Source organism: Embiotoca jacksoni, unplaced genomic scaffold, assembly GCF_022577435.1.
Source record: "Embiotoca jacksoni isolate LCO1_2020_lvr unplaced genomic scaffold, fEmbJac1.0.p SCAF_9, whole genome shotgun sequence".
NCBI classification, from domain to species: Eukaryota; Metazoa; Chordata; class Actinopteri; family Embiotocidae; genus Embiotoca; species Embiotoca jacksoni.
The window spans coordinates 7,359,006-7,373,836 of record NW_027185447.1 but is presented as its reverse complement, the minus strand read 5'-3'; the positions used below and the strand labels follow the sequence as shown (position 1 = coordinate 7,373,836).

The window sequence follows — 14,831 nt, the reverse complement described above, 5'->3', positions numbered from 1 at the left end:
CATCACTGTCTCAGTTAAAATATTTCCAGCTTTTCTTTTCCCTTTGTAATATTTCTGTTTTTTATCATTTGTGTTGATCTCACTCAGTTAATTCCTCTTCTTTTATTATTATTTTTTTTTTTAAATTTTACAGTCAGCTGTATCTTTTTGACCTCATTCTGGCTCAGTTGTAATTGTTAAAGATTTGACCTTGTTTTTCTTATCTCTTAAAATGGAAGCTGTAACCAGTTATTATACTTCTAGTTATCTTTTTATGTATCCCATTCACGTTATAAGTTACAATTTCGACCACTTACTTCAGGCATAATATCAAAATATCAGCACAAATATTGATTGTAAACTAAATGTATTAGAAGACCCCAGAAGTGACAGGAAAACACCCCGGGATGAGCATGTACTTTTAAAAACCGTGACAACTATCCTCCATTTGGGGGGTCTCCATTGTGACCCTGAGAAAAAGACAGCTTTGAGGTAGATCTTCTCATCCTGAGTGGTAGGAGAGGACCCTCAAATACAAATGAGCTTTTGTCCATGATGATTTCTATTGTGATATGGAGCTAAAAGTCATAGCCCAACACTATACAATTAATTATACCACTCTAACATATGAGGTAATTAGATAACAGTCTGTCATCCCTCCACTGTAAACACTGTCTGTCCTTGGTTCCAGGCTTTTAATACAGACTCCACCACTCCTCTCTTGACTTGTCAGTCAGCAAGATGTTTCTGTTTATAATGTGCAGTCATGTTCGATCCTGTCACCTAAAATCGTGGAGTCTGTCCTCGTTGTCCCTTGTCATACTTGTGTTTCGTCTCCTGCTGAAGTGCTAAACTTGCCCCAGAAATCAACTATGGGTGAATATGTGAAGAAACACTACACATCCATCAGACACAGAGCAACAATAGCATTCATTCTCTGACTCCTGAGAAAACAAATCTGGCTCTCTTGCAGTCAAACACTCCACTCTATGTTTATTAGCTAGATCCTTACTGATTCTCTACAAAGACCGGCTGAAAAGAAGTTGAAAGCCTAAAAGTTAAAACAACGATCCAAATAGAACAAAACGCTGCTGTATAATGGGTGTTTTCACTATGGCCAACCCTGTTTTACATCACACATTTGATAAAAAAAAAAAATATTGTCATTATTTGCACAAAAAAATGGAGTTACTGATTTTGAAAAGTTTTCAAAATGTCTTGGCAGGTGTCCCTCACTAAAACTTCAGGAAGTCCGCCAGCTCAGACTAACACTTGCTGTCGTGGGCGTTAAACTTATGACATTTCAGTTATACAACTGTATATGTAATCCCTCGGGGTTAGACAGACAGTTGTCTCTGTGCTCACAGCGGTCTCTCTCCTATCCTCCAGCTGCTCTGTATTATCCATTTTCACATGATTTAAACAGTCAAGGAAGACGAAGGTTGAGAGTAAACATATTAGTGCAGTGAACATAATTCTGTGTTTTCGTAAGGCTGGTGTCTGTTCTTTGTCTTGATTTGACCCACCCATGTGGAATGAACTCATAACTCTTCGTGTGTCAGTAACTTGCCCGCTCCTCTTTGCAGAAATGATTTTGTATGCCTGATTGAATTAGTGCACTCTTCTACAGTATTGGTATGAAAAGGCCGCTTGAATTTGAGTTTGAGATGTTTCTTTATCAAAAATTGGCACAACGCAGCCAGGCATCATTTTGCAGTTGAGTGAGTAAAGCCTGGTGATATTCACCTCACTGACAAGGTTGGTATTCTCCTTCTTACCAGACTTAGTTAAGTGTTATACTCTCACCTAATCTGATTCCGGACCTGTTGTTTCCTCTTATTCTTGTAAATTACTTTAAACACTTTACACTGTTCAGATTGCATTGGCCTATTTAGCTGAGCTTTGACTCTTGGTGTTTGCCAAGTAATACACAGGACTCTGTCGCACAGGTCACAAAATGTAGTTTTTTCATTAAATAGAACTTTAATATAATAAATCACTACAAACACTGAAATATAACAGATTTGCTGTGAAATATTGACCTTAAACTTAGTAAAGCATTTATTTCAAATATAATGCCTCATAAGTGGCATGATAGGATGAGATTCAGAAAAACAAAAACTTTGGTAAACATTTGCTCATGTAATATTGGGTTGCTTGGTCATAGCAGTGACTCATACGAGGAAGAACATTTTGATCAAACAAAGACGTTCTGATCCTTTCATGCAGGATCTGTTGCCCCAATGTAATGTATCTACTTGTATTTGTTTTAGAAGTCTGAAAGCATGTTTGTCTTTCCTGTGGGTACTTTCTGCAGCCTCCATCTACAAGTGACAAGATGTATAACTTGCTGCACAACAATGGTCCTAAATGACCTGGTATATGTTGTGATCTTAATGGTTGGTACATTTCTCTCTCTTTGTATGTTCCTCTGTGTGTGGCTCTATTCCTCAACCACTGTGTGTGTTTTATTTGTGTGCACAGTGTGCTCTGACTCTGGAGGGAAAGACTTTTTCTGCTGAGCCCCATTCTCCCCGAAGATAAGATGATCTTGATAAGAGATCAAGATTGCGTTCAGCTACAAAAACTCAATTTCCTTACTCCTCTGGGGACATTAAACCATTTCTTTTTGCTTGAGAGAAAAAAAAGGAAGCAAACCAGGAATGCACATCCACACAGCCCCGCATTACAGCACCTTTTCCACCTCATTGGCTGGCCTATCCATATGCTATCAATGAGCAGGTGATTTTGGTGCAGCCCGTAAGTTCTGCATTGCAGAGGCATAGTCTGAATCACTAAACGCAGACAGTGGTGGAGGTCTCTTTACATTGTATTGAGAGTATCTGCAAAGCAGCAACCCTGATTTACCGAATGTACTACAAATAGAAGACCTCTCCTTTCTTGAGGTAAAATGGTTCGGATTTTGATGTGGCTCTCTGAGTGTTTTGCATGCTTCTCTTGTAAAGTTTCCTTATGGCACATGCAGTGATTAATTAACAAAGCTAATCTTTGTGTAAAAGGAAAAAAAAAAAGACAAATAACTTGTCCCAGTCCTTGGCTAATTTTCTAAATCTTTCTAAATTATATGAGGCAAGACATAAAAAAAAAATAAATAAATAAAAAAAAAAAAATCCCATGAGTGTTGTCTGATGGACAGGACCATGACAACGGAAAGACACATAGAGAAATGGCACTAAGTGCTCAATATTAAGGCCTTTACACACTGGGGGGCATGATGAATACATAACAATAAGATTTTCACTGCAAATATTTTGCATTAAAACTCTTCATACCGACATGCAGCGATGCAAATTTGTGACAGTTGCAACACTTGTTAAAAACGGTTTGAATAGATTTGCACCAGCTCATTTTTAAGAAAAAATTATGGATTTAAAATGTCAAAAATATCTTTTTACAATGGTCATGGGTGGTATTAAGATATTCCAGGTAGAAATCTTCAATACTGTCGTAAACATATGCTCCTCTTTCTTTTAAACTGAAACAGAGATGCTTTAACTTGATGTATAGTAGTCAGTCAGTCATAATAGTGACAGCTGGACAAACAGGCCGGCAGCTGATCTGAGAAAGGAAGGAGATTTGTCAGAGAATATTTGTGGCTCACACCTGAAGATACAGGCGAGCTGACCAACACGGTCAAAGCAGTGTGCTCTGTCTGCTCCATCAAAATTGTGGGTGTGGTCTGCAAGTCCCTCTCCAAGTGCGCTTCAAGTGCATCATCTGAGTGAATATTCACCACAGTGGAAACTAGGGAGAACACAATACCAGAAAAGCACAAAGTAATTAGTTGATGCTATTTTTCACTGTGCGAAAGCTCAAAAAAATGTTCAGTTTTTACCAATCAAAATTCACTCAGTGTTCTCATGACAAAAAAATATATTGACATCTGAATTAATCGCACAAAAAAAAAAAAAAAAAACACCCCCGGTGTGTAAAGACCTTTAAATGCAGTCCAAAGTGGCACAAAGCCCATCGTGTGTTTTCACTCGTTTCAGTTTGACATAGTTGTCCTTTCTCCATCGAGCCCCCCACGTTGTGCTATTAATTTTAGATTGTTTTGTTAGATCTTTAAATTATAGCCTTTCTATGCACATACCACTGTAAACTGTAGCAAAAAACCTTTTCTGAAGACCGTGCCACTATTTTATCATATCAACCTCTCGTGTAAATTTAGTTACGCTTTGTTTATAAGCTTTCACTTTTCATATTTTTCATATCATTTACACCTTTGACTGCCTTTGGAATTAATCCTGAATACTGAATTATTGGATTTGCTGTCATAAAATCCAAGGTCAGACAAACTAATTTCAATAAATAACATGACTAAATTTAATTGTAATAAGATAACAATGATTTGAGAGTTAGTTACAGTTCAGTGTTACTGGCGTTTGAGTTTTTGCACATAATTCTTTTAGGTTAAGAAAACAAAGAGGAAACTCTCACTCAAACTCTCTGATAAGCAAACAGTGACAGAAGTTGCATGAGATGTAAACATTTTCTACAATATTCAGCCAGCAGAGTTTAATTCTGTATCTATTGTTGCCAGGCAACAAATACCATCCCAGTGAATACATCGCAGTCTTGACTGTTATTGCCTAGCAACAAAAACTCCACCCCGGTAGGTAAAAAAATAAATAAATCAGCCAGACTTAAAAACTACTCAGACTTCAGCGCCGTAACTTTTTTTGTATGACTTAAGTTGAATCCAGTGACTTGGCAGCAGTGTGGATGGATATTCAACCGCAGCACAATAAAGAATGGTTACACAGCACTGAGCCCACTCCCTACTGTCACTATTCATATGCTAATCCAAAACCCCAGCACACCCACTAATTACTGATCCTTTTGGTCCCGATTCACTTCAGTGACCGGCAGACACATTCAAGAACCCACCAAAAGAACTTGTGTGATCGACTATTTATGTGATGTACACACACAGACAGGAATCATGTTTTCAACACGTTCACATGTTTGGATGTTAGATCACACGATAACACTCAGACGTTGCGATGTACAGAATTAGGATTTGGAAGAAGCACAAAAAAACAGCCTCCAAATCATCAACATTTTTTTTTTATCTTGTTTCAGTTTGTATGGAGACGAGAGAAGATGGTACATTTGTATGTCATCCCAGGCTAAATCGAAAACTGCTGAAATCAGATTTAGGACGTGTTTACACCTGAAAGCCCGGACCAAGCTCCGAACACAGTTTCACATTTTTGTTACATTGGATACATTTGATGGTTTGTTTTGGCTTCACATTGTAATTTTTCGAGTCTGCTATGACACTATACCTGACATGAATTGGTTTGTAAACGGGCGTGTCTCACATTGGCATGTTGTCAATTCAGTTAGTAGTTTTTTCCGTTGGAATGGAGAAAAATGAATGAACAGATTCACCTCACTGCCATCATAGTTGCATTATGGGGACCACCACTTATTTTTCCTCTGAATTATCGGCATTTTAATGTATTTTTTAAGTAGATTTTTGCATTTTCGTTGGATCAAATACTCTCCTCCTCTCCCCATGAGCTTCTCCAGTAAATGTTTTACTTCATTTTCGGTTCTTTCTTTTCTTTTTTTATTGTCTGATGAGTGATTTTACACTGCCTAAAAAGACTGATCTACTTTTCACACCCGCTATTTTTGTTTGGACCAAACTGGAAAGTTCGAAGCTCAGGATCAAACAAGGTATGTGTCTAAATCTTTTCTGCGGGATGTAAAGTTCCTGAAACTCTGGCTAGGTAACAATTATATTTAAGGGAAAAAAGTAAATGCAGTATTTTCAAGGTGAATCTAAGCAGAAGAAAAGCCACTATCACATGTAACTTGAGGCGTTTGTATGGCACTTTCTACATGTACGACACGGTCAAATTACCCCTTGGATAAGCTTTTGTAACAAGATAATGCCAGCTCAAGTTTCTATAGCATTACAAGTTGTGTTAAATGTTTGCACCACTCATTTTACACATGGATGCAGACAAATTTTACCATAATGAGGCACATGTCTACACCTGCATACGGATTTTATTCACATTCTGTGGCTTCATACTTGTTGGAGAAGACAAGGAGTGTAATGGTTGAATATAGAGAAACATATGTAAATAATTTCAATCAAATCAACTCACACATACAACAACTTCTTAACTACTCAGAGAGGGACCAATAGACTTGTATGTCACCTTACGAGAGATGAATTTCATTAATGAGCACCAGATGACTTTGGGATTATTAGCCCCCTCGTGTATGTGTGTGAGAATGAGTATGTGTGTGTTTGTGCCCGGCCTCCCCTGTGACTAATGTATCATATGCGGCAGCAGGGTCGTCTATAAATAACAACATGATGTTCACTTTACTGAGCGGGAGGGGTGACTCATGTCTGGGCAGATGGATGAACGGGTGAATGGTGTGTGTATAAGAGTGTGTGTGTGAGAGTGTGTTGTTTCCTATCTCTTTGCTTGCATACTGTAGCAGGCGGTCAGTTACGTTTCTTTTGAGACAACTGTGTTTGGCCCACACACTCACAAAGCGCCCGAGGCTAAAGTCACATTTTCTTGGAGTACACAGCAGTGGCTCGCTCCCCCGGCTTGTGCAGCACGGTGGCTGATCTGTGCTTACCCACATGCAGGATGGGTTGGGGTCTTAGTTTATATAACCTTGGAAAACAATAACAACACTGCTGAGTGAGTAGGCATGCTTTGGCAGCCTAATGCCAGATTATAGCTGAGAAATGCAGGATTGAGTTGGGATGTCGGTTGGGAACTGGGATCGTTTTCGTCCATCCCAAGGTCCAGAGACAGCTATAGGAGATAGGAGATAATTAGGGCCCGAGCACCGAAGGTGCGAAACCCCTATTGTTATCCAAGGAATTATTATTCTTTTCGTTCCTTATCTTTCTCCGCAAAGAACTGCATTTTTGGAGTCTTTATCATATTCAAAAACTCATGAAAATTGGTACACACGTCTCTCCCGGCGAAACATTTCGTATTCTAGTGGAGTCGCGAGTGGCCAAATGGCTCGCTAGCGCTCCCTACACAGATGCCCCAGCGGCTACATTTACCTACATGCACGAAATTCGGTGGACATGTGTATCACAGCGAGATGTACAAAAAAGTTCCAACGCCCCATTACGTCAACTCAACAGGAAGTCCGCCATTTTCAATTTAATCGCCGTTTTTGGCCATTCACACGTTGTACTTCAACGAACTCCTCCTACAGATTTTGTTGGACCGACTTGAAATTGAGTCTGTGCACTCTTAACGTGTTTGGAATTAAAAGTTATCAAAATAATACCTTTTCGTCAATCGGTGTGCCCGTAGCATGGTGGCCAAAAAGTGACCCAAAAGTCATGCTATGGCATGTCATTTAAAATATTACTTATCATTTTTTTTTTCAGTCATGACAAAGGGGCAGATTGAACCCCAAACCTTGTAGCTGATAGGCAGCAGTGTTAACCACTGCACCATCTATTTTCCCAGGAGTCAGACATCATTGTTCCAAATATTTGGCTCACTACAACCTATAACTCCACCGTCCATAAATATTCATTCAAATGCAACCGAATATTGCTGCAGACATTCTTTGGCTCGTAGATATACGTGTTTTCAAGGAGGTCTGCAGTGATATTAAATATCTTTCTGTAATGTGTAGTGTATGCAAAACTTATTCAATGTCTCCAAATGTTTCAACTTCACTAAAAGTTGAATCACCATCAACAGGCCAAGGTGGGATCTGAACCATTAATAGCAACCTTGGTGAAGTAGAATCTTTTACCTGCTGAGTTAACCAGACTGTCGGTTCAGTCAATGGAAAGCTCTGAGTGAACTCCGTGAAACACTTTCTCCACCGCGACTCATTCTCCGGCGCTGAAGATAGTCCAGGGTTCTACGACGTTGATTCAGAGCTGGAAATGAGCTAATGTAGACACGGTTTCAGGTTTGTGTTGTAAATGCAGTCATACTAATACCAAACCGAAGGTCAACAATAATACAAAACAAAATACAAAAAAGAAGTCAAAAAATAAAGGGTGTGTTCTTGGATTTCTGACTGAACTACCACAAACTTTATCCCATAAAATCCCATGAACAGATTTTAATGCTATGGTATGACTTTAAAAAAAAAAAAAAAAAAAAAAAAAAAAAAAAATGTTTTGTCATATTTTGGACATACTATAGTATGATTTGTTTTTTTTCATAATTTAGACAAAATAGTTTTTTTCATATTTGACATGTAAGACTTTTTTTTTTAATCATATTAAAACATATGACACAGTGGTGCCTTTGTTAGAGCAGTTGCCTCAGTGAGAAGTAACTGGGTTCGATCCCCACTTGAGGCATGCATGTCAGTTCAGAAAAAGGTCATACTCCAAAAAGTTATACAAAATTCATACTGTATGTTGTCCAAAATATTCAAAAAAAAGTCATACTGTAGCATGTTGTCCAAAAAGTGACCCAAAATTTGTATATAGGATACAGTATAGAGTATAGCCAGGGTGATGTGGCTAAGTTTGATCTTTCGCCATGACACAGGAAGTTGATGTCGAGGGTCAAACGATGCTCCAAGCCTCACGAAACTTAGACACCAACTTTCATGAGTTTTTGAAGATGTTAAAGCAGCCAAAAAAAGGGAGGTTTTTTTTAAACAAGAATAAGGAACGAGATCGAGAAAAAAATGTTAAACTGCAAGCAGGAATATGCGGACCCTTGCAGGCTCCGACCCGCTGGATCCCCGACGTGCAGCGTACGAGGGCCCGCATATCATTGCTTGCAGTTTTAATTTAAGATTATTTCTATGAAGTTGCTTTTTTACTCAGCTGCTTAGGAGCAATAGTTTTGGTCAAATGTGGTAGATGCAAGTCCAGTCAATTCTGCTTTAAATTTTTTGGGTTAGGCTTAGAGAAAAATATATGGCTCCAATGCATTCAACAGCTCATCGCTAACTTTGGTAGCCTGCTGAGCTTTTTTATTCGAAACAGCTGCCTACTGCTGGTAGAAAATCTGCGGTGGAAGGCAGCACAACAGTGGAAGGGTAAAGTTGTGTGATTGAAAGCCAATTAGCAAGGCAAGGCAAGGCAAGTTTATTTGTATAGCACATTTCAACAAGGCAATTCAAAGTGCTTCACATAAAACATCAAAACATAACGCAAAAGAAAACAAAATTTAAAAACAATTAAGAACATTGATTTAAACATGAAAAACCGTCATTAAAACATTAAACAAGCTAAAAATAGAATAAAAGTTGCAGAGCAGTTTAAGAAATAAAATACAGCAGTAAAATGCAGAAATACAGGAAATTTATCAACATCCTTGAATCTGGTTCAATTAATGGAAGCAGCAAACAGAAAAGTCTTCAATCTTGATTTGAAGCAGCTCAGAGTCTCAGCAGACCTGCAGCTTTCTGGGAGTTTGTTCCAGATACTGTATGTGGAGCAGAAAAACTGAACGCTGCTTCTCCATGTTTAGTTCTGACTCCGGGAACAGAAAGGAGACTCGTCCCAGACGACCTGAGGGGTCGGGATGGTTCATAAGGTAGCAGCAGATCAGAAATGTATTTTGGCCCTAAACCATACAGTGCTTTATAAACCAACAGCAGGATTTTAAAGTCAGTTCTTTGTTGGACAGGAAGCCAGTGTAAAAACCTCAGAACTGGAGTGATGTGATCCACTTTCTTGGCCTTAGTGAGGACTTGAGCTGCAGCGTTCTGAATCAGCTGCAGTGTTCTGATTGACTTTTTAGAGAGACCTGTAAACACACCGTTACAATAGTCGAGTCTACTGAAGATGAATGCATGGACAAGTTTTTCCAAATCCTGTTGAGACATAAATCCTCTCATCCTTGATATACTGTATTCTTCAGGTGACAGTAGGCTGATTTTATAATTGTCTTGATATGGCTGTTCAGATTGAGGTCTGAATCCATAACTACACCGAGAGTTCTGGCTTGGTTTGTGGTTTTTAACATCAGTGATTGAAGCTGAGCGCTGACATTCAATCGTTCTTCCTTGGCCCCAAAAACAATTACTTCTGTTTTATCTTTGTTTAATTGAAAAAAAAAATTCTGGCACATACAGTTGTTGATTTGTTTAATGCGTTTACCCAACCCTTGTATGGGATTATAGTCCCCTGGCGATATAGCTATGTAGCTTTGTGTGTCGTCTGCATAATTATGATAACACACTTTGATTCTTTCCATAATCTGAGCCAGTGGAAGCATGTAGATGTTGAACAGAAGAGGCCCCAGAATTGAACCTTGGGGAACACCACGTCATTTTAGTCTGCTCTGATGTGTAATTAGCTACAGACACAAAGTATTATCGATCCTTCAAGTAGGATTCAAACCAGTTTAGTGCTGTGCCAGAGTCCCACCCAGATTTTTAGTCTGTCTAGTAGTATGTCATGGTCAACCGTGTCGAATGCAGCACTGAGATCCAGTAATACTAAGAATGAAATTCTGCCACTGTCTGTGTTTAAGTGGATGTCGTTGAAAACCTTAACAAGAGCAGTTTCAGTACTGTGGTGCTGTCGAGAGCCTGACTGGAAGATATCAAAACAGTTATTTACGGCCAAGAAGTTATTCAGCTGTTGAAAAACCGCTTTTTCCATTATTTTACCTAAAAATGGGAGGTTTGATATTGGCCTATACTTTTTCATTGTTGCGGAGTCTAAATTAGCCTTTTTTAGGAGTGGTTTAATAACTGCAGTTTTTAGGGCCTGAGGAAAGACACCTGAGAGAAGGGATGTGTTTACAATTTGTAAAAGATCAGTGGTCATGCAGTTTGGAAATATTTTTGAAAAAGTGTGTTGGTATAATATCCAAGCTGCAGGAGGAGGACTTCAGATGTTGTATAATGTCTTCCAGACTTCCATGGTTGATTGAATGAAATTGTGTCATGATATTTGAATGGATATTATTTAGAGATGGGGACAACACATATCCTGTGGTTGGTGTGGAGGCACTTACTGCTTGTCTAATTTTCTGAATTTTGTCAGTAAAAAAGGAGGCAAATTGATTGCATGCCCAAGTGGATTGGAGCTCAGCAGCTACTGACACTGGGGCAAGTGGCTAATGGGTTTACAGAAATTTGCTGTGGGTTTGAAACTACTAGCAATCATTTTTGTGGTTGGATCAGACGTGTTTGACATTTCTGTCACCCGGGAAACATGAGCCTCACAATTGTCATCACAGTGTCACTATTGTTTAATTCGGATTGGTGTATATGTGACTTCATGTTTCTCTAACCTCTGTTAGAGAAACTCTAACTTGTAACTTTACAAGCTTTGTAAAGCTTGTAACAGAAGTTTGAATTAAAAACAACAACAAAAATATGCAGATTTAGAACTATTTTAAAGAACGAGCAGTCAGTATTATTTGTTCATTCAATATTGCATATTCATGTACAAAAATACTGAGACGATGCATCAGATGCTATATTCAAATAAATTAAAAATACACCGACATGTAAAGTGACAAGAAAAACGCAGTGTAATCTTTTAAACCCTTCTTGTAACCAATGCCTATTGACAAACATGTTCACTCCCTGTCAGCTCTGCAGTCTCACTATCAAGCTCCGCTTGCTTTTGTGTCCCGTAAGCTTCCACTACTCATCTGTCTCTGATTTGATTTCTGGAGAATATTTGACATTTTAAAAGTGGTCATTGTCTCGCAATAAAAGAAACTGTTTCCTCATCCTGACTTTAAACAATACCCCTCTGTGGTGATGTAAAGGGGAGAAAGAGGCATTAATGTTTCATTCCGTTTGAATGATTAGCCTTATCTGTAAGCAGGTGGCAGTCACTGTGTCTGCTGCCTCTATTTCTGACCTTTTACTGTTTTGCTCAGATGAAGAAAAAAAAAAAAGAGCAGTGAGACGGAGGGAAGGGATAGATAGACATGCATACTCTCCAAAAAATGCATTTGTTAAATTGTTGATCTCACAATGTGCAGGTAATTTTGAGATGTGGCCACCGGCATTAAGTTTAGAAAAATGATTTAATTCACCAGGCTGACTTGGAAAGTCTTGTTGGGAAAATTGAGTGAGCGAAATTCCCCTTTTCTTGGAATGAATGCTTGGCAGGAGGAAACCCACACTTACATTCTCAAGTCTCCCTGTTTAATGTTAAGATTAAGAAAGAAAAACAAAAGTAAAATCGAAACTCAGCCACCCTGAATATTTCTAGTGTAATAATACTTAATCTATAATTATTTAAACTGCTAAACTTAAAGATGATCTTTTTGTGTTTGATTAGTGGGCTGCAACTATCAACTATTTTCATCATGGATACACCGTTGGTCATTTTTTTTTTAGGTTAAAAAGATAGTGAAAATGGGCCATCACAGTTTTCCAGAGCCAAAATGATCTCCTTATACTGTTTGTTCTATCCATTCAACACAAAAAGACAATTTATTTCACATGATGAACAACCAAAAATGACATTTGAGGGGCTGGAACAAGCAAATGTCTGAGACTTTTGCTGCATCACTTTCTCTAGGTCCACTAACTGATGAATTAGCTAACACTAATGTGGTTGATGAGCCTCAAAATATATTAAGTGTCAATGGAAATTGAATTCCCTTGCACACTTCATTGCATGCATGAGTATGTTCCCTTATTTTAGCCAGCTGGTCTTGTATGTTTAACTTTTCCTCAACATCAGAGCGGAGCTTAAAAAAAGCCTTTGTTTGCAGGAGGAAAACCTCACTGCGATACTGTGATGGAAGCTTTGTTTGCTTAACTATTATTGTTTTCTCCAAACAACTGCTCCTTTGTCAAACTAATGATTTCCTTCCTTTTGTCCGTGAGTCGCGGCATGAGGTGCATGCATTATACATAGAAAGAGAGACAGAGGAAACGCCGCTGTGTTTCACTGAAGCCCATTTTCATAGGATTACAGAAGTTTGTTTTGAGTGAGTTCAGTCAAACACACAATCCTAGAGGCTCACAGCAATATCTCCTGAGGACAGCTGTGCCGAGAATCTCTTGACTTCCATGTGCTTATATGGTCTCGTCGACTTCCCCCCCCTCAATGTTCTCCGCAAATGGTACAGTCCATTTAAAAAGGTGCTTGTCATCTCTCAATGCTCTGTGTCCTTTCAACAGTCAGCTGCAGGGAGCGCATTTCACAGGGGCAGTGCTGGCTCTCTAACACAGGCAGACACACTCATGCTGTTACAGAACTCTCAGACACACACACACAGGCATGCTCACGCACTGACACACTCACACCACACATACACCATCTCTGAAGCATCCACTCCCGCCAGCAGATACACACACATTCCCCTGTGCTGGATGCCTCTCTTTAAAGGAAAGGACAAAACTGCTTTGAGGATTTAACTTGGCTCTCTCATAAAAAAAAGGGAACGAGAACAGTCAGAAGGGGAGAGGAGGAATTTATTTGGGGACACGTTCCTTCACAGGAAATGGTCAACTTGTCAGCATGACACCTTGTCTGGATTCCTCTGTGTCCCTCAGGCAAAAATCCTGAAAATGATGGATGACAACAAGCAGCTGGCCCAGCGCATCGATGGGGCCATTCAGTCGGCCAGCCAGGAGGTGACCAACCTGCGGTCCGAGCTGAGCGCCACCAGCCGCAGATTGGCCGAGATGGGAGCAACGGACTCCTCCACCAGCATGCTCGAGACCCTGCAGCACAACCACAACGGTAAGAGAGCCTCTCAGAGAGTGGAGTGACAGTGTGTGCTGAGAAGCCGCGAACATGTGGAGAGGGATGAGTACACTTCTGATGCAGCAGTGTGTAATCTTTCAACGTGTACTGCTGTGTTTCTGCATGTAATGGATGATGTCCAAGAGTGAGCTGAAACAGCCTCCACTCAGACCTCTATTCATGGGAATAAGTGCATGTTTGAAAGTCGGTGTGGGAGTTGAATTGAACAAAAGAGGTGAGGAGTTTCTTTTGGCTTGTGTCCACTCTCAGTGCTCCCACAAATCCCCTCTCATGTTGAATAATTAACCCCGTGAACCTTTAAGAGGGGGGTAGTGCTGCACTTCAGTGAGGGCAGAGTGGCTAAAGTTACAGTCTCTTTTGACTCTCAGGCACTCTGTATGCTACTTCATTTGCTTCTCCCTTAACTGGGCAATGGATCTGTGTCTGTTGAGGAGGAAGGGAAAGGGGGCTGGTTTTAGGGTTGCCGTGGGTTACTGTTACTGAGCTGTTTGAATGGCTGCCCAGTCTGTAGAACGCTGTCCTCTGTGTGTGTGTGTGTGTGTGTGTGTGTGTGTGTGTGTGTGTGTGTGTGTGTGTGTGTGTGTGTGTGTGTGTGTGTCCTGCAGCTGCTTCGTTTGCCCTTTTCCAACTTTTGTATTCTCACTTTGACACGCAGATAGGTAGCAGATGTGCGTTTTTGTTTCTGTGTACATGCATAAGCACGGTTGGCAGCGTAAAGCATGGGCGGTTATGTGTGCCCGTGTCCTTTCAACTTCTGGCACACACACACATACTCTCCCACTCTAGCTGTTTCCATAGCAGTCACCTGGTACAGTGAGCCGTCTGATAGGATACGTTCCATCGTGGCTTTGGCAGCACTCTGCAATGAAACCACATCTCTCCTCGACACTTCCGATATCAAGCTCAGTAATAGACCTGCTGTTCTTTGCTGTCTTCCATTCAAAAACTCTTGGCTAACTTTCCTTTTACAATGACGGTGAGTCATTTCGTCCTCAGTTGCCCTCTTTAGTGCTTTTTCAAACAGGAAAATGTGACCGCAGCCTGTCTTACACAGCTGATCAGGAACATTTTGGTCATTTGTCATCGATGTTTTCAACGGACTGACCCTGTTGCTTTGTTTTTCAGTTATTTCTCTCTTGTTATGCGCCTT

General features: G+C 39.9%; 1 protein-coding gene across 6 annotated transcripts in view; it reads left to right on the top strand.

Moving 5' to 3' along the window:
- kazna (kazrin, periplakin interacting protein a) overlaps positions 1 to 14,831 on the top strand; it is a 191,540-nt gene that overhangs the window by 53,702 nt on the left and 123,007 nt on the right. For all 6 annotated transcript variants that reach the window (XM_069140086.1, XM_069140087.1, XM_069140085.1 and 3 more), the window contains exon 4: positions 13,468 to 13,657. In XM_069140086.1, the coding sequence (XP_068996187.1) occupies positions 13,468 to 13,657 (190 nt within the window). The remainder of the gene's footprint in view (positions 1 to 13,467; positions 13,658 to 14,831) is intronic.